The sequence below is a fragment of the Ptiloglossa arizonensis genome, chromosome 7 (genome assembly GCF_051014685.1).
Source record: "Ptiloglossa arizonensis isolate GNS036 chromosome 7, iyPtiAriz1_principal, whole genome shotgun sequence".
NCBI classification, from domain to species: Eukaryota; Metazoa; Arthropoda; class Insecta; order Hymenoptera; family Colletidae; genus Ptiloglossa; species Ptiloglossa arizonensis.
The window spans coordinates 24,643,212-24,666,900 of NC_135054.1; the positions used below are offsets into that span (position 1 = coordinate 24,643,212).

The 23,689-nt window shown below is 41.3% G+C and overlaps 2 protein-coding genes across 3 annotated transcripts; one reads left to right on the forward strand and one right to left on the reverse strand.

The window, feature by feature from the left end:
• Window positions 1–157: 157 nt before the first annotated feature.
• Window positions 158–20,376, reverse strand: Atf3 (Activating transcription factor 3). 2 transcript variants are annotated; one of them, XM_076316783.1, is made up of 4 exons: window positions 20,309–20,376; window positions 4,551–4,755; window positions 3,239–3,375; window positions 158–2,579 (listed from the first exon to the last, which is right to left on the reverse strand). In XM_076316783.1, exons 2-4 carry the CDS (start codon window positions 4,732–4,734, stop codon window positions 2,145–2,147), a joined length of 756 nt encoding a protein of 251 aa, XP_076172898.1. In that variant the 5' UTR covers window positions 4,735–4,755; window positions 20,309–20,376; the 3' UTR covers window positions 158–2,144. The 2 variants fall into 2 exon arrangements, with proteins under 2 accessions (XP_076172898.1, XP_076172897.1); XM_076316782.1 differs by having other exon boundaries at window positions 4,497–4,755.
• A 1,213-nt stretch (window positions 20,377–21,589) lies between these two features.
• Alkb (alpha-ketoglutarate-dependent dioxygenase AlkB) lies at window positions 21,590–23,231 on the forward strand. The gene is made up of 5 exons (XM_076316780.1): window positions 21,590–21,752; window positions 21,934–22,141; window positions 22,203–22,314; window positions 22,376–22,529; window positions 22,598–23,231. Exons 2-5 carry the CDS (start codon window positions 22,049–22,051, stop codon window positions 23,175–23,177), a joined length of 939 nt encoding a protein of 312 aa, XP_076172895.1. The 5' UTR covers window positions 21,590–21,752; window positions 21,934–22,048; the 3' UTR covers window positions 23,178–23,231.
• The last annotated feature ends 458 nt before the right edge of the window (window positions 23,232–23,689 follow it).

Below are 23,689 nucleotides of genomic sequence, written 5' to 3' on the forward strand. Positions count from 1 at the left end.
CTCTCTTCGGGCAACTTAATAAAATTTATATAAAAAGCAAATATATTTATATATATAATATATATATATGTATATATATGTATATATATGTATATATATGTATATATATGTATATATATGTATATATATGTATATATATATATGTATATATATGTATATATATGTAGCACCACACGTGTGACTGTTACGTGTTGATGTTTGTTTTACGCATTTACAAACATACATAACATTCGTAGATGTTTAATCCATTTATACCTTATATTCTGTATATAATTCACCTTAAAATATAGTAACGAAAATGAACGAATAACACGCTTGTAGTTATTAAAAATCTGCCAGAAGCGATATATTTGCTGCAGGTACTTGTTGGATTTGTCAAAATAATTGGTGTATATATATTTAGAACAGAATTTAGATATAAATGGATTAATCTAGTAAATCGCGTACTGTGAATAATAACAAGAGGAAGACTTTGTCTTACTTCTATCTCATGAAGCGTAAGAAAAATCTTCTCCTTCGTTAGATCAACTGACGGTAACATTCCGAAAATGAAAAGCATTTTAGTCCATGGACTCGAAGCGCTTCACTATTAAACTATAGCTTTCATAAATTGCACGAACGCTTAAGCGTAGCCCAAAGTGCGTTTGGCAAGCTCTCTCTTCATTGATATTCGGGTAACAAAAATATAACACCTCTTTCTTTTACTCTGATCAATGTCTCTGATGGTTCTTTGGCATTCTCTCGCATCACTGTCACTCAACGTACTCACTGCGTGATTCAACAATTAAAATTTCAATAATTACAAAGTCAGAGTCACTATATAAAGACAGAATGAAACATTAGAAATCAATTTTCATCGCAAACGCACTGAGGGAGGGTAACTACCCACAAAACTGAGGTATGTCGTTCGGCTCTTGTCATATTAATGAAACATTTAATTGTCATGTAATTAAGTGTTCATTAACCGTTAATGACGCGCGCGTGTGTATATATATGTGCGTGTCTGCGAGTGTAAATATATAACATATGTATCTGTATAAAATATGCACATGTATAATATTAAATATCATTCGATTATTCGTATAATTATAAGTATCCTTTGAACGCGTTTCGTAATCGCGTCGCAATATGATAGTCGTAATCAATATCAGAAGACTTACTTACGAGTTACACTTTCTCTCACTGGTGAATCGAGAGATGGTCACATAAAAAATAACGGCACTAACATGATGCAATTTATAAGAGGTTCTCTCGATTCTCGCTTAAAAGTAACGAAAAGCACCCTGGCAGCGCTCGATCTTCTTTCTCTTCGAATTTACTTTTGATTTAGTGTCATGTGGGTCACTGTTGATCTATGACATTCACCGGAAATAAAACTTGCTTTCTAAGAATATGTTTTCATTTAGCATTAGAAGTTATAATGAATGTTTCATGTGTTTACAAGGTTCTACCAGGAATCTCCTTTAGATATCACCAAAATACGCTAACGTCCAATAATTTGACTCGACATCACTTGCTTATCTCGAGCACCACAAAAGTTATTCGTTTCTATCTTACATTTATCGATTACATTAATTATACCTTAGAATGTCACAGTACTTATGTTCAAGGAATTGGTTACTTACTTTCAAAAAAGGATTACTTTCAAGGAATGTCTTCAAGCGTTCTACGTCGAACGTTTCGAGTATAAAGGAGCATGTTAAAAAGAACAGGGAGGGAGGGTCGGAGGGAGGGATGGAGGGGGACGGGAAGAGAAGTAGGAAAACGACCTACTTTACGAAATTAAAGAGAAGGGACAGGGAGAAAAGAGGAGCGCGAAATTATGTTATCATAATTCAACTTACGAGCTATATAGACTTTGCAATTAACAGAGGAGGGAAGGAGATCTAGGAGAGTCCGGCTTACCGGATGTGACAGGGGAGATCCAACAAGAAGGACATTCACGAGACATATTCTCCAACTGTTACCGATATTCCTACTCCCCGATAGCGTCTTGGAATGCATACAACCTTCCGTTTACCCTCGTACAGCGTCGGATCTGTGGCAAAGTCGTGTCTGCAACTTCTCCAACCGGTAAACCTAACCTCCTCAGAGATTGCTCCCCAAAATGGCGCGGCAGGGATTACTTATAACGGATAAAGCTACTAAACTGTGCAACCGGCATCCGAGGTTGGCACATAGGGGCTTTCCTGCCGGTAGAAATCACCCTCGTACTCTTCCACCTTCACCGGGTACTCTGTGACGCAGTTCTGGGGCTGGTTCAACGCTGGCGGAGGTTGCACAAAGTTCTCCTGATAACTAGGTAGATGCACTGGCTCCGCGAATTGTTGATAAGAGGTGTCCGAACCACCCTGTTTCAGGCACGTCGGCCCATGCAGGCTCAGCATGTCCACCAGCCTGCGCCTTTGCGTCTCCAATTCCTGGATCTGTGACTTCAGGTCGTGGTTCTGCGTTTCGAGGATCTCTGACTCCTGCACCAGAATTACCGTCTTCTCTCGTTTCTTCAACCGGCATTTGGTTGCGGCGATTTTGTTCCTCTCGCGTCGCCTTCGACGTCTTTCCTCATCCTCGGGTGTCAGCTGGAAGGGTTTCACGGTGTTTACTAAACTGTTCTTGCTTTTACGAGGCGTTAATCACCATGGAGACGTTATTCGTGAAGGGACATTTGGGAATACAAACATAGGAAATATAATAATATAAATTGGAATATAGGTAGGTAAAATTATTAGTCAATACACATAGTCGGAATAGGCGCACTGGCGAAATCGAAATCTCGTATGAAAAACTTTTATTCCGCACTTTTAATTTCAGTTTTCGTATGTTGTAGCACGAATTACGTCTCACCTTGTGTATGTACAAAAATAACGATACTGGGGGTCTTTCTTAACACTCTGTAGATTATATAACGACTTCTCTACACTGTCTACCGTAATAGTATTTGTATCTAAAGTAAAAAGAAAAAAATAAAGGATTCCAGCGTGGCCTGGTCATGGAATAATTTTTGTAATAGCAGGATCTTTGTCCTTTGAAAACTTTCATTTATGTTGATAGTGTAACGTATGCTAATGCTTGACTACATATAATAGTCAAAGGCAGAAGGAATATCCGGCCGGAAATCAAGGAGGACTCGGTGACTCGAGAACCCTTGAAATCGATGAAACGCCGACTTACAGCGCAATCGCCCGACGTCACGACTGTTTTATCGTTTTAACGAGAACAGTATGTGAGGATTTCTTACTCCACCGCGGTTGTTGTTGTTGCTCCCCTCGTCCTCCTCCTCGTCGTCCGCGCTGCCTTCCTCCTTCTTTGTTCTCTTCTTGGAGTCATCCCCGCTTCCGTTGGCTCGCCTCTTCGTTTGTAACGTCAATTTCAACCCTGCAATTTTGACATATGAAACTGTTGATTTTAAATTACAAGCAGATTAGGATATACTCACAAAAGTGTTTTGCACGTGTGGAAATTTGAATATACATATTTTATTAACGAGTCGAGCTAACCTTGTAAATTGTGTAAAATATGGTAGTTTTGAAATACGATACTGTGAATCTTTATTAATTTCTTTCGATAAAATTGTAAACACGAAAGTATTCGTTTATTGGTTCTCTTTCGTCGGCGAAAGCGGTGGTTTCCATTCATTTTTCACAAGTTAACGTACAGGGGTGTTTCATAACGAGTGCAGAAAACTTTGACAACTTATTAAACAACAACAACAACTGCAGATCGAACAGATGTAAACTAAAATTATAAACTATATTAGACAGTTCTCTATTGGTAACCTTGACTTTGTTGGGCTTTCCTTAAAATGCTATATATGTAAATTAAAAGTAATTATCGAACGAAGCCATTGAACGTCGGTAAAAATTGCTTCGATGCCTCGTACCGTATCAAGATGAAGAAACGATATAGTTCCATCTAAAAAAAAAAAGTCAAAGTGACTTTGATACATATATGCATATATATTTTTTTTTCAATAAAAATAAATGTCCTTAAAGTTCTTATTATTGCATCACGTTGACGATCGAAAACTGATTAGTTTTATCTGTACGATTCCCGCTCGTAAAATTTTTGCACACCGTTCGTACAGACATCGTCCTGTATACGTTTCGTATACTAAAAAGTAACACGTGAACTTATCTCGCAAGTAATTGTAATACGGTATACACAATACGTTTTACTCTGGTCACGAAACACCCTCTGTATTTCATATCTATAGATCTCTTTTGTCATAATTCAGAGATGTCGAGATGCGACGTGCGAGGAGTTCCAACGGGAGCGCAAAAGCAGTTGAAGACCCAAAATCGCTGTACGAGCATCACGAGCATCACGAGCATCACGAACACAAAACCTCGCTATAGTGGCTTTAGAAACCAGAATTAGGTATTAAGACGCTGACAAGGCCGGGCCACCCTTGAAATTGCAAGATTCGAGAAACGAAACAAAAGAAATAATGGAGACGCGACCCGGTAGGATTATCAAGGCCACCACCGGATGGGTACCTTCTTTAATGAGCTGACTACAGGTGTGCTGAACACTCGGTGGGCTCGGCTCACCGCTGCTAGTCGAATCCGTACGGTCCCTGCTCTTTTCGTTCGTGTAACCCTCGAAGGGATTGGTCATGGCGATTAGGGAGTTTACGATTTCCGGTGTCCTTGGCGTGACCTCGGCCGCCGCGACACCGAGAAGACCCGCGGCAGCCGCTGGACTAGGATTCACGTTCACATTCAGGTTGTACATGGTCGGTTGTTACCATTTAACCTGGAACAAGAACAGAGAACGTCGGTGAGATTAGACTGCGCAAAATTGAGATACGTGTTCGTGTTTGTGTTCGCATTCGCGTTTCAATTTACCGCTGAAATATTGATCGTTAGCGGGGACTACTGCTTTAGGTGCAACAAAACACGCGCGAGTTCCTAAACGATCACCTATCCGAGCATCGAATTCTTCGTTAGAACTAAAATAGGCATTTTGTCGAATGATATTTGGACATTGATCTCTTTTGTCGATTAGATTTATCGAACGGAATAGTCGAAACAATGTTGTCGTAATGTACGAATCGATCTATTCCAAGGAATAAAATTATTAGTTAATCTATCAAGATAGTTCGTAACTTCTGACCGTCTACAACACGAGAGTGCAAAGCAACAGCTTTCTTCGTTGGTTTCGTTCCCCTTATTGTGCATTCATTCTTTTTCCCGGGGAATGGGAAGTTTATTGATACGGCCTTGATATGTCGACCATCGAGCTCGGGGATCCATGCGAGAACAAAAGAGGAATTCAGGCTGAATCGCGGTACTCTGATAAGGAAACCGGAAACCGGAGATCGTTATCGACGCTACGGAGTGTAACTGGCCTTCGTCAATCACCAAAGATTGGAGTGCGTTACGTGTATCGTCACACGTGGTTCAACGACACTGACGGTATTAAAACAGTCGAATAATATGAAACGAGAGGGAGAAAAGTCCCGGTACATTTGAACGAAAATGTTCTATACTCACTACGATCATTCTAAAGTTTCATTATTTCCAATTTTGATTATAAACGTATCGATTTCGTTAGACGCTACAATGGTTTTTGAAATTATACTTTGATACGAATTTGAATTCGACGGTGGCCCTCGTCCTTGTTCGATCTCTTACTCGATTTATCATCAATTTCTTCGTACAGTCGACGCGGCCATAACTTTCGAGCGCCAGATCTACCCGGTTCGCGGGCTTGCGAGACGCATCTTCCTCCGCGGCATATAGGTCAGTGGGTATATGCCTTTGGCATAAAGGCCCTTGTCGCAGCCTCTGCTCGCGGTCGAGATCCGGTCCGAGGAAGTCCATTCTTTTTTTCTCGCTGGAAAGTGTAACCGGGCCCCACGAAAACGCGAAGGAACACGGAGGAGATCCGCGGCGGGCGAAAGAGTCGGCGGAGGAGGAACCATAGAAGGCTACGGAGGAGGAGTTGCAAGGGCATTAGGCTCCGAATACGGAACGATAAAATTCTTACGAAACGTGGCTCTCACGTGCACACGTACACTAACGCGCACACTTGTGCATCGAGAACTGGCAGTCTCGGAAAAAGTGAACGAGCGAGAGAGAAAGAAGGAGGAGGTCCTCGCGAGGAGATTGGGCAACTCCAACGAGACACAGCCGAAGAATTCGATGCCCGAAAACAAACCGGCCGACTCTAGCCCGCCGCTGGAGGACGCACGGTTTCTTTTTAGAGGACACACCGGGCCAGACGCACACGTGCACGCGTCTTCGCACACGTCGTATGTATTTTTGACGAGAATTGACAAGCTTTTAGCGCTCGTCCCACCATTGCTGCGAATTTTTGCGCGACTCGCGATCGTAATTTGTTATTTACGCGATGCTCTAGCTCGTCGATCGTGGTTACGCAAGCCATCCGTCGACGGAAAAATATTACCAATTGGTAGATAGGTGGTCAACTTTGCCTCTTCGGTACCTGATCGAACAATTTTTTCACCTTTCTGTTCGTTTCTTGTTACAATTAAGACAGGCGAGGAAGGGACTCGGAAGTTTCATCGGTATTCTCTATCAAAAATGTACAATATTTGCCATTTATAGGGTGTAATGTATTTATAATCGAGTTTCGTACAAAAACCGAGTGTCCAAACTTTTAACCGATCGGTAAAGGAACTCTCGTAGTAATTTTTCGATCGATTCGTTTCGGTGTAAACTTGCTTGGGAAATTATGTCCAAGAAAGAAATTTTTGTTCGAGTTTCGTTGAACTTATTACTCGTAGGTTTTCGTAACTGTGCCTTACATTGCGAGATACATATGTATCTACATCGAACACTCGTTCGGAAAAGAATTATCGACTTTAACGCAAAACTTCTGGTCGCGGATTCCATTATCGACTATTTCTATTTATATTTTTTAAAGCGAAGATCGATCCCTCCGCAACAATTTTAACTCGATTAAATTTATCAACAGACCACTTCGCGCCAAATGAAATATAGGTGTATACACGTGTGTATCGATTTAATCGCACGTGTACTTTTATATGTTATCGCAACCTGCAAGAACAGTAAAAGTAACAAAAAAATTTACCAAAACCGTTGCGATTCTTTGTTACAGATTACGCGTTATTATTTTCTTTGATCAGAAGAATTCTCTTTTTATTATCTTTTTTTGCGATACAAGAGAGCAATTTGGTTCCCTTGGATCGCGTCGAGTATTAATACTTGAACAACTTTATTATCGAAATGAAACAAATACGAATGAAGATAAGAAAGAGATAATTAATCATTCAACTACGGCAGAGACATCTATTTTTCTGGAACGGGCGCGAGGAATTTCAAACGCGAAGCCTGTTTGCCTTCATGATTTTCAATAATTGCAATTATTTTATCGTATTTGTATTTTTCACCGAGGAATTACAAGAGGAGTATGCTCGATAAATTGTTCAAGTGGTAGAGACGTGAAACGTCGTTCAAATATCTATGGTAATTAATTTCTGAAATTAAAAGCGCGAATATAAATGCTTCGTAAAGTTGTTTCATGTACGGAGAACAAATAAATTCTTGCTCCTCGTTTCCTTTTGTCATTGTCTCTCGCGTATTTATTCCCACTGATTAAGCGGAAAGATGACAGAGAGAATAGAGAGGAATCTAGCGAATTGAGGCCACGAAGCGGAAGGAGGAAGAACGCTTAGATTTTGAAATTGAGCTACTAAAATAGCCACGTGAACAAAATCGCGAAACAAAGTGACAAATTTCCGCGCTATGTTAAGATACGCATCGATCGATCCTTACCCATACGATTATTCGATCGATTCTTTTCATTTGGAAACATGTTTTGTAAATATATTTCGTCTCTGTAAGTTTTAAACGTTAAACGTAAAAATTTGTTTAAAACGTTGAACCTTTACAGAGTGCAGAATTTCAATGCCATAGTATAGAAAATTATAGCGTTCTTTGTACAAAACTTGCAAAAATAATGGCGGTAAAGCCGATAGGGTGCAATATACGGTACAAATATGTTCGCTCGATCGGTCGCTTATGTAAAGCCTTAGGGGCGATGCAACAAATTGAAATAATAATCGGGGAATCGAGTTTGTTTGAATGGGAACAGGTGTCCGATCGAAGCCGTCGCCGCTGCACGCTGTTAAACGTATAAATAGAAACCGTTTGATTTTGATGTATGCCACGAACGCTTCGGTATTCGGCTGATCTCTCGTTGAAAGATTCTCGAATCGAAAGCTTTCAAAATGCATCGAATTATTTCGCTGAAATAATTGTAGGATAGCTCGATTCGAAGTTGAATTTTTTCAGTTTTCTTTATTTTAATTATAAAATTTCATTCCACGTCGAGAGTGCAAATTTTCTTTCAAATTTTTTCCAACGAGTGGCTTTTACGAAACTACCGACTACTCGTACGATTACGCGCTTCGAATATCGTCTGTCAAATGTCTTCGAAAGGTTCGTAACTATTAACCGACTGCTTATTAGAGATTTCCGAAGGAGGATGCCAGAAGGAGATGCGAATGGTTTGAAATTACGTATCGTACCGAACTCTACTCCGGAGAATGTGAAAAATAAGGTAATTAAAGTCGGAACAAAATCAACAGACCGCTCAGGGCCATCGAGGTATTACCCCCGTCGTACCGTTGCTCGTTTCTTCGCGCAAATCTGCCGACTCGTTCTCTGCCTCTCGAAAACAGAAGCGAATTGGCAGACGTCAAAATACGAGTCGCATCCGAGGCGATTCATACATAGTCGGAAGAGCGTCCTTGAACGCTCAATTGAGTTCGATCCGACTATAAGAGTAAACTTGTAGGTAATTGCACACGTTAGCGATTGTAGCATTAGACGCCCGATTCTTTTTACAGTAATATTGCACTGTATTTCGATTTTCTCGTTCAAACTTGACATTCGATTCGCGCTGCGTTGGCGCACTCGTTCAAATGTTCGAATACCACAATATCGTTACTATGTTGAAACAAATCGTCCACTTCCGAAGACTTCCCTGTAACTTTCTCGTTGACCAATCGAACAGCGTAGCAACGAAATAGATTTGGGCGATCGATCATTGTACGTACGTATGTACGTCGAATAGAATTTCGCGCGAGCGAAAGAGCCATTGAAAGAAAAAGAGAGAGAGAGAGAGAGAGAGAGAGAGAGAGAGAGAGAGAGAGAGAGAGAGAGAGAGAGAGAGAGAGAGAGAGAGAGAGAGAGAGAGAGAGAGAGAGAGAGAGAGAGAGAGAGAGAGAGAGACGGAATGAATGAGCGAGCGAAGCTCGCCGCCACGAAAATTATAAACGCCGCATGGTTTATTTTGCGTCAAGGTGCACCGAAGCTATTCGTAGAGTAGCCGCCTAATAATAAAGCGCACTTCCGATTCGTAGGGACCGTTCTGGTCGAGGGTATTGTGTCGTGGTTGCGTTGCGTGTTTCGCGGGGGGCTCGCGTTCCTTTTCTCGTGCGGCAAAATCGTGCCGGCAGCGGAAACTTTATCGACTTTATCGCCAGATACATAGAACCGAGTCACAGAGCTCTCGAACTCGCGCAACAGTGGAACCTTTGTTGGCTTTCGGAGGACTGTTGACATTCTCGAGGTAATTTTACACCGACCAAGGGGGCTGAGACTTTTCGGTTGTCGTCCATCGATGACTAGAGGGCTCGTTCGTATACCCTGCGGAAGTGTTTACATCGATTGGATACGCCGCCGATCACATTTTACCGTCGACTTTCTTTCTTATCTTTCTATTATTTTTATCAATATCAATTTGGTATCTGAAAACGATCGCTTTAAGACACATTTTAATTTTAAACTTGCAAAGAATCCCCCCTATTGCGTCTCTCCCAGTTCCTTTTGGTAGAAAATATTCAAAACGACTGTTGTTTGATCTGTGTTAGATAGGTACGTACACGCTAAAATTTACCCACCGATATAAATCGTTGATAATTCGAATACGCCTTGTTCTTGAGCGAGATTTATCTTTTTCATAGCTCGGACTCAAATTTTAGTCGAATAATCTCGACAAGGCAGTTCCGGAAGAGATACATTGTACATCGACCATCGAAGAGCAAGTACCTATCGAACAAAATGGGCTACAGGAGGGGTTTAAACGCGAAATGCCGAGTTGGTTGGAAAACGCGTTTGCTGGTCAAAATGCGTGAAAGCGTATATACGAAATATATGTAGGCACATAAACAACGTATGCAAATCTCACCGGTTTCAAGAGCGTTGCATCTCCCCCACTCCACCCCCCCCCCCTCTCTCTTTCTCACGCTCTCTCTTTCTCGATCGTTTCACATTTGCAACGTTTATCTGTACGTAAACCACGAGAGGAAGAAAGAGAATAAACGTTTAACATTTTACGATTACGATTTTACGTTCATAGATGAAACAGTTTTTGTTAAATTTAAAAAATATTTTCCTAGTTTCTCCGACACTGGCAGACTTTCTCCGAATTACTCCGAACCATTTTCCTCGTCGAACGATTTGTTCCGTGTTCCTTCCTTCTATGCACCATGAAACTCTCGTCACGTGCAGCAGGATTTAGGATGAGAACTGTACATTTAGCGATGGAATCGAACATATCGCAAGTAGCAACGGAATATTACGAGATACGTTCGAATTCTGCACAAGCTTATCGAAAAATGACCAAGGTACTTGCAAGCTGGTATTTTCGAAAAAAAATTTGTATTTTTCATTGTAATCGGACATCGCGATATCTTCGTGTAGAATTTCTGATACTAAAAATTTGAATGTCGTTCGTACAACATTTCCAAGTCGTTTATGAAGAAAATGACGTAGGAACGAATGCGGCAATATTTATGAATTCGTATTGAACTCGAACCCATCGCTAGCAAGGACCGTGGCACATGTTCGAGGGAATCCAGATGATCGGAGAAAGATTAATCGCCAGCTGGTCTGTGCGCGCGAAAGACGATCGCGTTGCCGAGATTTTCGGAGCGTCTCGACGCTTTTCGGAGAGGGAGGGAGGGGGTAGGGGTGACGGCGACGGCACCAACGACGACGACGACGACGACGACGACGACGACGACGACGACGACGACGACGAGAGGGTCGATATATCGTTGCTAGTGTATTTATGACTCGCGCTTGACACGGCGGCGTTACGAAGCTACTTTGCTTCGATGCACGGTTGCAGTGCGTTCAACGAAAGCTCTTGATAAAGCTCGAAAGAAAATCGAGACTCTCGGTCGAAAGCGTGCACTAAAAATTGTTCACGGTGTCAAGGATTCGCTCGTGGAAAGCGACAAGAGGGTGAAAAGAGAGATATTTGAAAAATGTAAGCGAAGTATTTAAGCTAATAGCTTCAATGTTCTTGGTGCTCGGCCTCGGCCCGACGAACCAAATTTTAAGGTAACCGAAAAAGGTAACGGAGAGTACCGAAAGAAACCGAGACATCGAGATACAAGAGGAACGACGAATGTTGAAAGGTAACGAAGGATTAAAATTTTGCACGACAATGAACACGATGAAAATGTACTCTCCCGTTCGACTTTAAAATAAAGGAAATCTCGCGACGAAGAAGGAAACGTAAAAGGCGAACGGAGAAAGAGAACGCGGTGCCGTGAGAGCAAGAGAGCTTGCGCAACCGGTGCCCATCTGGCCAGAAAGCTTTTATCGTGCTTTTTCGGTGCGGTCGTCGACATAAGCGTGGGCGGCCTAATTCCTACGACTGTCGGTTCTGCAACGTACGCGTCCGCCGATCGCCGATTCTCGCGTATCCAAATCCCATCGAACTCCTACGAAACTTGCGTTCGATTTTCTCATTTTACGAGATCCGATTCCAAAGCATCGCGGACAAGGGACCGGAGCTTTCAACGGAGAAACACCGAACAGAATAAAAGATACGGTAAAGAGAGCAACACGAAGAAGAGAAATTAAGAGAAAGATGGAGCTATCGTTGAAGGCGGCTGGGGTGGTGCAAAGTATATTTTTGATATCCTAGGGAATATCCCAGGAAAGTAAAAGTGTAGATGTAATTTGTTTCTTGCGTCCGTGCGTTGTACTTATATTTTGTCGTGTTCGAAGGACTTGCACCGTGTTCGTAATACATAATAGGCAATAAGTAAAGATACAATCGTGCTACTCGAGTTTGCTCGAGGACGGCATCGGCAGTATCCCGCGTTAAACGACAAGGTCGCTACCAGAGTTTTTGGAACGACGTTCAACGCTAATTTTGCGGGGTTACGGCTCTTTTTTATAAACACACCGAGGGGACCGCACGCGTTAACGGGCTTGCGAGTCGAACAGAAATCGAAGACACAACGACGGAGGGAAAAGGAGAGAAACGCGAGACAAGGCCATTGTAAAAAAATGCACGAGGTGAAACGACGATAAAGCACGAACCTGTTGGAGAACAATATGCGTTAGCCAAGGAGAGATTTCGACTTGGCAGAAGGCGTACGATGAAGGTGAGAGGTCGCCACGAGTGAAAAGAGTTCGAAAAGACGTCGATACCTCGCACGTTTCTTGAACCTTTCGTTACGATCGGTTTCTATTTTTTCTTTATCCTTCGTCGTCCAAAAATTCGCGATACGAACTTTACAGCGGTGCGGAAAAAGCAAAAGAAAATGTGTCGTTTCTTGTTCGCTATCGATCAAAACGTGTAATTGAATTTTCTCCGTGGCAAAAATTATAGTGGATCCGTTTGTCGCGCGATCGAGCCGGCAACTAAATCCGAGAGAGGGAGGATAATCAAGATCGAAGCGAGTTCATTGAAAAGATACGCAAAATTATTTTACACGGACTTGTAGCGGAAACAACGAAACGAAACTGAAACAATGAGCCCTCGCGGAGACGAGGAGACGTGGGGAGTATTACGGCGCTATCTGTCCCAATTATACGACTTTAATTACGGCAAATTACTTTACCGGTGCCCTGGAGCGCGACGACAATGGGTTACCCACTGCTAGCTATGTTTTACTTTTACAAACTGCTAATCGTTCTCACGGAGATCTTTGGAACCTCAACGATGCATCCTAAAAGTAATCACGATGGTAAACATGTTAAACTTTCGAAAGATGGAACCATCTATCCACTACGGAACACTAACGCGTAAATACACTTTGACCTTTTCTCGTTTTCGCTAAAAGCTTGGTGACGCTCGTCCTCGAGTTTCATTCTTATTATGAATTTAATTCCGAAACATCCGAATACGTAAGTAGCCGAGATCTTAACCATTCGAACGGCTTAACGATCGAATTCGTTTAGTTATCGTTGAAGTTGAACATCGTATAGGAGAAGAATACAAACTTGGACCGTTCCACGTGCGCGGTTTTATAATTCTAGCCACTTTTACCGCACAAGGAGAGAAATAAATGCACGACCGTTGCTCTATCGTCGATAAGAACACCTCCAACGGGAAACACGGAACCGTAAAAGTTTACAATTCGAGAGTAACGTTAACGAGACTTGGACAGATTCGTCGAACCCGGTGAACGTCGATTGCTGAAAACACCGAGCTGTCCTGGCGTTTCCTACGCAACGCTCTTCCCGCACTATGTTTGGCGTTCGCAACAAAATTTATGCTTCCTGTCCGCTCGTAATGCGACCACACGCTCGTTGCCGCCAGGCGTGTAATTTACATACGGTACCCGGTTTGTGTGCGTTTCGTCTATGACTGTCGCGAACGCCTGGAACAGCACGAGAAAAGAGGAAATCGACGAAACGAGCTTACGTTCCGCGGCCGCGTACACACCCTCGTAAACCCTCCTCTAATTCTCCAGTCGCTAAAGGGTGTACACGCTAGGATTACGAACCGGGGACCTCGATTACACGAGACAAAACTATTCATCAACGTCCCTATACGCGTTCATCGATCGTTCAGCCTAATTTCATTTTTCGTTTCCCACTTACCGTGTTCCGGTGTATCCGATACAGAATACATAGTGAAATATAAAAACACGTTCGAACTCGGTCAGGATATTGCTCGAACAATGTTCAAAGCTTTCGGCTCAATCTGTTTCTAGACAGCTTCAACGATCAACGGCCTTTCGAAGAAACGGTTAGGAAAGGAACAATTAATGGAGATTGATGTCTCCCGAACCCGCATGATGTTCTCCCTTCTTGGGGAATCGTTCTCGACATGCGGGCGCAAATTCGAGTGGAATACAAACTTTCAAACACGATGTTCCAAGGAGCTGAAACGCTTTCTACAATATACGCTTAGGAAGTTTGAGTAATTTTCACCGAAAAAGTATACGGCGGGCGAATACTCGCGAGCACTGCGGGACAATTAAGATTCGAGAGACAGCGGTGGCTCTGAAGAAACAACTCCTCGAAGGATGTACGGTAGTTCGGATTGGCTTCTTCGTTCAGCGTGTTCGAGAGGATGCAAGGATAGAGGCGACAGATTTTTCCGTTCACTCGCGAACGGTAGAAAAATTCTTTTCGAGCATTCCGTTTCGTGTCACAACGATCCTTCGCGCGATTTTCCCAGTGTGTCACCGCCTCTGAGCACCATTTCGTAATCTACCAACACCTGTCGAAGGAATCCTGCGCGAAGCACCCGGAATTTCCGAAAGAGACACGTGTCGGCTTCTAGAGACTCTTCAGAGGACAACGAAACCACTCCACGCGATTATTCAAATTCACAACGGGATTGTTCGTCTAAAAATATTCCAGGTCGTAGCTTAATTCCAAATCGCGCCGCGCAAGAGTGTCGAAAACGCGCGAAGACTCGGAGCGGCGATCGACTTTGCGATAAAACCTAATTGCCAGGAAAGTTACCGCCAATGGTGGAGCGGTGAATAGAGAACCGAGCAACACAGAGTAAAGGTTCACGGAATAAAGATCGATAACTCTCGCTTCCGAGGAACACCGAAGCCTCTGGTGTTTGTGGCAGATCGATAGATATCGGGGATGCCTGTTGGCCCCGCGTTCACCGAGGATTCGTGGGCAACAAAATTCCGGTACGTGTCGTTGCTGGAAATCTTCAATGGAACTTTCGAGCGTCGGAAGAAATTCGAGAAATAATACCGGTAAGGTAGAACCTTCGTTCTACCGAAACTTTCAACGTAACAACGTTTAGAATAATATTTCCAACCGACCAACGGACCTCTAGATCGTAACACGACTATAATACTTTTCCATTGATAATTCCTTATAGAAGCTTCCGTATGATCTGGAAGCCCCTTGAAACGAAACCGGATACAACGACGTCGAGGCTTGGCCGTGTTGCGAAAATCAGATACACAACTTGAAACAAACTGGTCGACAACTTTGCGATCAAACCCTCCTCCTTCTCCTCCTCCTCCTCCACCCCCATTCATCCATCGCGCCGTCGAACGAAATTATTTCTTAGAACGATCGGCCGGCGTCGCGTTTTCACCCAGAAACGATTACCCACTTAAACAGTTAGTTGAACATCGAAACCGCGTTCCAAGTTTTAACATCGTAAATTGGCTGTCCGCGAATCGTGCGTTTACCAATCGCGTCTTGCACGCGATTTCGCGAGGACGTTCCCATCTCGAATGTCGAGACACAACAGAGAGATCCGTTCGGTCGGAGACTCGAATCGTGAGAGAAATTTCACGGCTCACCACCGACGAGCATCCGCGAACGAGCCAACTCGAAACTTTTCGATCGCCGAGCACGTGCGATCGACACTTCGAAATCCAGCGTGTGTCCACCTCCTATTTCCTCGCGCGAGCGAACACCGATTGCGTAACAAGTGTGCGTCGCTGGCAAAAATCCCACTCGTGCGAATTCGAAATTCACCATCGATATTCCGCGAGGGAGAGAGAGAACGATAAACAACGCGTCGAGGGTGGCGAGGCGTGAAAATAGGCGGCGACCAAAATAACTGGAAATACCCGGAAAAATATTGCGCGCGAGCAACAAGTGGGACGTGGAACGGAACGGAACGGTGCAGCCTCTGCGAACGATCGGGATCGATTTTTCTCGTCTCGTGGATGATCACTGAAATCACGAGTATGGAACCAGCGAAACGTGCGCGACGAAACTTGCAATCCGCGAAATTATTAAAGTATACCTTTCGGAAACGTATTGCGATGAACGAAACTATCGGTATCGTTGCGAAACACGAATCGCACCTCGTCGGTGGACAGATACGAATGGTAAAAGCCACGAAAATCAAAATTCGCTGAAAATAAAAGCGCCTGTGGAAAGACTTGTAAACATTTATCGTTGGTTCTACGATCGTCGAGTGCGCGCGCGCGCGCGCGCGCACACGCCTTCCTTCTACGAATTTTCGTTTCGTAAGAGGATACTGGTAATTCAGACTAGGCTGGAAATATTACTAGGGATATTACAAATACGTCAGTGTTATTTACAATCGTCTGGTGTCGTTGTTCCGTGAACGTTACAGGAGCAATTTAAAGAAGCAATCCACGGTGTATGGCCAGCCGTCATTCGCGAAACGCTTCGACTTTGCTTTGATCTTTAAAGTGACACAGATTTGTTGCTGGTTGTCCGCGATAAATTAAGAGCATAATATTGTGCATCGTTGGCCTTACCGCGATGCGGGCCGATTCCTAGTAGAATTTATGCTATTAAAGAACGGACTCGCACGCTGCAACGCTTGCTTTTGCTAACTCCAGCCGTTTGCCGTAAGAGCGAAGAGTAAATCACAGTAATGCGAAAGAAAAAAAATTATAAAATTTACGTACGGGTACAAACACGATCGTAACTTTGGTTAGTAATCGTAACATCGACCGAATCTAAGTTGAAATCATTAATTCGCTCCGAATAAGCTAATTTTGTTGGATCGATCCTTTCGGTGTGGCAGGCATTTACAAATATAAATACGGAAAAATATTCAAACTGTAACATCGAAGGGGTTAAGGTATCTTAAAAATTTCATTTTCAATAAATTTTGAAAACAATATCTATATTTTCCCCGACAATCGCTCTTGATAATTTTCACATGTACGGAACACCGTGACTCGAGGTTAAGAGGGTTAAGGATCGTAGCTAGAATTGGGCTAGATACGTATGTATTTTGTTCGCGCGCAACACAAATCCTTCCTACCGCCATTTCTTTGCGATGCATATTAGCATTTTAAATTCAATTGGTACATTGACGCCCTTGAACAATAATGGCCTCCCCCACCAGCCCCTTTTTTCCGACCACCTCTCACTCTTTCACCATGACAACTTGCAAATCCAGTTATATCATCTCTCGACTTTGTAATCAGCTGTGTGTAAGAAGGTGACTCGAGCGAGTGAGCGAACAAGTGAGCGAGCTCGCCCCACGCCAATAAATCACCACAAGCTTTTATACGCGCCACGTTTTTCCTTGACCGCGGTAAATTTAATTAAGACGCACTCTTTTGTTAACCAGTCGGACAGAAACTCTGAAAAAGCAGTATATTCGTGTTAATTCTTTTCTTTTCTTTTTCCTTTTTTCTTTTTTATGACGCAATCTCTTACGGATCTTTGGAACAATACACAAGTGTTCGGTTGTACAAATTTTCGCGTAATGAAACTACAACTTTGACGACATTGAATATTATACGTAAAAAAGCTTGCGAGTCTTTTTGATCGTTAAACCGCACTAATATTTGCACACGTTCTATTGTGCGACCGAAGATCTCGAACAATGGTCGAAGAAGAAACGAGACGAATAAAAAGAATAATCGGGTACGAGAAGAGAACGAGGAAAAAGAGTGAAAGATCCGATGAAAGCGAGATGCTTCCAATTTCTAAGGAGCAAAGATATTCGTCTAGTTGCAATATTTGATGACCTTCGGAGTTATGGAAATGTGCACGCTATCTGACACACGTGCAGATCCTGTACGGGCAAGTTTCGAAGCCGTCGACGATCTAAGAATTAAATGTCAGTAAGGTCATGGTCACGAAGGAGCGAGGAATCTTTGCTGCGGACCAACCGACCAGCGATAATTATTGAAAACTATCGCCATAATGCGAGGCGGAACTCTTTAAAAATTCGTCTTTTCGTTCAGTGAGTCCAAAGACGTAGGTAATTTCTGATCAGCGCGGACATTTTTAATCCAAAGACACAAGTAATCTCGTTTTTCTCTCTCAAATCGTATCCTCATTTTTAGCCACTTTATGGAAACTGTAGGCGTACAAAATTTCAAAGATCAACAATTTTTCCATCGTGTCCGAAACATACATGTACATTCAGAAAAACGTTCATCGTTGCAACTAATTATCACGCCCAGCGTGTTGCACCCTGGATGGATTGACGCGTTTGCGTAGTGAATGCAAAGATAAGATTATTATTGTATAATGGTTATCAGCCGCGGAGGAAGTTTACAAACGAAAGTAAACGTTTAAGGTTCGTGGCTTCGCGAACGGAAATCTCTGACGAGATTCGTAAGAATCGGTCTACTTTTCAATAATGGAAACTATTGTTGCAAGAATCATTTATATCATCGCGATTAACGTTTCAAATATAGAAAGAAATTTAGAGCTTTATAGATTATTATAGATCTAATCTCGTTTGAAATTCAGTCGAATAATTTCACTCGAGTAGAAAATTAAAATTTCTTCAATTTATCGTACCTCTGAATTATAATTAATCAACTATATTTAAACGAAAATTGTCTAGAATTATGAATATTAATTATATTAAAAATCGACTGATTTTTCGGTAAAAATTAATGATAATTTTAATGAAATGCAGAATTCGAATCGCGTATGCGGAACTTTTTATTTATATTTAAACGTGGATATGTTTTCCGAACTGATTCATATTCATTCAGACACGAACTATAGAATTGATAGACCATACCGTAGGCTTGTTCCGAATGATCGATTCTTTCCAATCTTGACTATTCAATGGTAAACCGGTCCAGAAATAGTTGTTCCATTATAATGAGAGATAAAAATAACCTTTAAAATTCAAATAAAAAACAAATTCGACGAATGTTACGTTCCACGTGAAGTTTGTTTTCTTTCGTATAAATATGTTCACTTACGAGCATACATTTCCATAAACACCGAGTCGTTCGTAATAAACGTACTCCACGGTTAAACTGCCGTAATATAAGCTTTTATGATTACGGTTATTTGTGATCCTACTTAACTCCACTTTACATGCCAATATAAACATTATACTCTCGTTTACGTAGACACAAAGGAGATGTTTGAACGATCACGAGAAGACGAAAACAATTTCTCTTTGCCGGCATATCTGCACCGTATTTAAAACCTTTAAATGAAAAATCAAAGCCGACAGAATGTAGTCCCAACCACAAATGTTTAGTTTAAGCAAAGTATTGTGCAATCGAGAGCATTGGTACCGTGTGAGGATGCTATATAGTCCTTACTAGATTCGCCACAATGTTGCCAATGTTCTGTTTTGCTATATTTAAGGTTCCCCACTACACCAAATGTTCTCCGTGACACTAATCATACATTATTGCGAGTATATCCTCAGGTGTCATGAGTCCACTGCCAGTCGACAAACTCCCAAAATGTATTTTCTGAATCATATTTTCTTTGCTCGACTGTAAACGCGATTCTTGTTTCGATGGTTTCGGTGCACTTCTTTCAACTGGTATCGCGTGAACACGGTAACCGATAATCGACTTTACGGCCAACTTCATATTCATGTAACCACGCACACAAGCTTTACCGCGATTTCCGTGCTGCAATCGGAAATTGAATTTGAAACAAATAAAAATTACTAGAGAGAAACGAAATTCGCTTTGTTATTGCTATTCGATTAGTTAAAGAAATAGTAGTCGTGTGTTAATGGAAAGCAAAGAAACGAAATAGGTTAAAGTCGAAGAGCAACCGTTTTCTACGCGAACGATAATGTACTCACGTCGCGAAGCAAACGTCGCATTTAACATATTCTTCTCTCGACTCTTGCTGTAATAATGCAACATGTTCGTAATAAAGCTCCGCTCGGTAGTCGTACGACCTTGAATAGTTGCAAACTCGATCTTCGCGGTGTTCGACGATAGAAAATTATCGCCGATCGTTTTGACACCTGCGAGCTTTCTCGATTGAATGTATTCCACTAAATTTCGATAAAATATCTAATGATAATCTTTCAAACGTAAACGAGGCTTCCAAAAAATACCGCGAGAGAAATTATAAAAATTATCATTCCGCAAAAATTAACAAGTGATGCACAGACATATTCCAAAATTGAAACGAAAAGCAAGTAACTTGCAAAAAATCAATGTCACTAATTCCGTAAGTTTGAAAACGCTTGACAATATAATCGCCACGAAAATCCCAACGAAATTCCGTCCGCAGCCCCGATACACGTTATTGTACCCTCGAACTATATTACAAGAATAGCCGCGTACTCGACTCGACCTACAAAGAACTTTATTACGTGCAGAGAAGACGGTTTTCAGTGCGTGTACGGGTCCTACCTTTTCAATGCGAACAACACAACGTCCCGATACGCCCCACACCGTCCTTTTCCGTCGGCTGCCGGCGCACGACTGTGGATAATTCGCGGTCGCGGCCGGCCTAGATATATACGGGCTATTTTTAGCGACCATCGTCACAGTCGACGACGGTGATTGGCCGACGATGACGTGATAGGACCGCACGATTGGCTGATCTCGCGAATATGCCGCGAGTGCTGGTGCAGGCCTGGCTCATGGCTGGGTGCGACTCCACGGGCACGACATTTGTTGACATGAAACTGTCAGAGAATACGCGCTCCCTTAATGCGCCGGCATTTGAGCCGCGTGTTGCGCTTCGGCGGAGGTAATACCTATGCATCGATACTTTCGTCCCTTTCCCTCGCTTCTAACATTGTTCGTTCATGACGAGATCGTGAAAGATGATTAGGGCTGTTTCTTTGTTTCACGATTTGATATTTAAACTAAACACTTTTCACCTTTTTGGTCAAAATAATTATTACGAATCTAGATGTTAGTTGATGTCCGGCCAAAGTAGCGAAAAATTTCGGTGATTTTTACTTGCTGTGTGCGCCGAATAGCGAGTGCTCGAATACGAGCTGTTGCGTGTTAGTTTTCAAAGTTCGAACTTGACGATACGACATTGAAAATTGTACCAAGAATAAAACAATCAAATTTTGAAAAAGAACTAGCAAACAAAGATCAGTCAGTTTACATTGATTTATTGTTTGAAAATAATTCGCAGCGTGCGGAAAACAAAACGAAAACAATTATTATTTTCTGCTTGGCAACCATCACCATTATCATAATCATCAGCTGAACTAATGAAGCTAGTTGATCGTTAAAAACAGTGTAAAAAATACACTGAGATTATTTCGATCAAACATGAGAAATTCGAAAAATGTTATTCATATGAAGTTCAAGTGAAAATAAAGATGACATTTCATACGAACAAACCTAATAACTGGAGCGAGGTTCGTTCGTATTCTTATAGTCACAGGTGAACAGCGAAACGCAACCGGGGTGGGTGGAATTTATGGAGAATAGAAGCGATGGTAATGGACGATTATTAGCGCGGTGCGCACTATTAATTTGCTCTGAGCTTTCGAAAAGCCTTGAAGTTGGGCGGCGTGCCTCTCTTCGGCTCTATGAAATCATAGATTTCCCGGCAGCGTTATTATGCGAAAATTACGCTCTAAAATTAGTCACAGTCCATTACCGTGTACGTATGGGGCGGACTCGAAGGAATAAAAATTGCTTGAAACTCGCACTTTTTCGATACGTATCTCACTATTAGTGTTCGCGACAACGGTGATGATATTATGCTAATCAAAAGTGAATCGAGTAGTCGTAATGGCACGATGCATCGTTTACGTGTCCGCTCGTCGAATATTTCTCTGTTCTTAGTCACATGTCGCATCGTAGATTCATCGTTGATTACTTACCTGTGAGTTACTCGACAGACGCATACCCGTATAAGAACGGTTTTTACAGGAACTTTAAGGAAATGTCACGTTCTAATTGTTAATAACACTAGGATTGATACTTTCGATTATCCATGTACCGCAATCGGGTCAAAATGACATTCTTATTCAAACATCTAAAGCATTTAACCGTATCTTGCATAGGAATCCGAGTTAAAATCTACTTTCAAATTACATGAATCGATTGATGGAGACACTGGCGACGTTCATCGATACGCGAGCGAATTAATAAAGATGGTGACACTCATGGTTCAAAGTTATGTTTAAAGACAGTTTTAAATATTATAAAAATCGAAATTCATCTCCCGACTTGAAGAACGTGATCGATTTAAATGAACCTAATTCCGATATAGTACGTTATGAATTTTAACGTTTGTAAATGTTTCATGTATACAGAATTTTTTACTTTTTAGGTTAGTTTTGATTTAAGTTCTCAAAGAAACTTATTAGATGAACAATGTGAACACGAATTAGGATTAAAGCCAGTGAAAGACTGGGAAATCTACGAATTTTTAGATATTCCAGGTATGAATGTTATCACTATAAAGAGAATTTTCTGACATAAATATCTAATATTTATAATTAGGACTCATCTTTATAAAAAACCCATTCACCTCTGATGGCCAACGGTATTGGATCATAAAATGTTTAAAAGATTACTCAAAGAAACCATCTAAATTAAATCTAGATGCCCATGACGTTTTAAACGATGATAGAACATGGTGGGATCTATGTTTCCAGTAAGAGACAATATATACGAACATAAACAAAAGAATTTGAATATATGCATTTGTAATGTTGATTTCAGAAACTTGGATAAAACTAAAGTATTATTACCAAAATTACGTTGGGCAACATTGGGATACCATCATAATTGGAATACAAAATTATATTCTGAAACATATAAGACAGACATGCCTAATGAGCTATCGTCGCTAACTTCATTCCTGGCAAAGACTTTAGGTTTTATGGATTTTAAAGCAGAAGCAGCAATTATCAATTACTACAGGATAAATTCAACTCTAGCAGGGCACACAGATCATTCTGAAATTAATATTGAAGCACCCTTATTTTCTATAAGTTTTGGTCAGGCTGCAATATTTTTAATTGGTGGACTTACAAAAGATGATGCCGCTAAAGCCATACTTTTGCGAAGTGGCGATATAATAATAATGTCTGGACAATCTCGTTTGAGGTATCATGGGGTACCAAAAATTCTAACAACTACTACTGCAACATGGGACAACAAAGAATCAAAAAACAATGAGAAACAACATTGTATATGGGACCACGATGATTGGAACAAAGCAAAAACTTATATTTCTGAAGCTAGAATAAATATGAATGTAAGACAGGTGTTAAAGCCTGGGCAGTCAGTTTTACTGTAAATAATTGTCCAAAGTTTTGTTGTACAATTTTATTAAAAATACTTATATCAATCACATTGCTATTATATTTTCGGCTATATAAAATATTTTACGCTCGCAATAGAAGCTGCTTTATGAAAATATAAAAATTCGTAATATTGAATATTTTCCTATTAATATTAATCAATGTGTTTACTAATAATAATTCATTAGGAATTTAAAATATTATCCTCAGGAGTGTTTTCTTTTATAAATCGTATTGTGCCATTATTTGGAAATCCGTGAAAAACATTAAGAAAGTGCCATGCAATTGTTGCCATTTTCAGTAAAAAATCTTGTGAATTCAATATCCATACACGTGTAATATGATTCATTGTTTCATATTTACCTTCATAAATATTTGGAGTCGAACTAGATTCTGATAATATCACGGGCATATACGGTTTAAGCAAAATATTGGTAGCATCCTGAACTGCCTTATTTAGTACAAAATCTTTAGAAATATCTGGTACATGAAACATTTCCTCCAACAA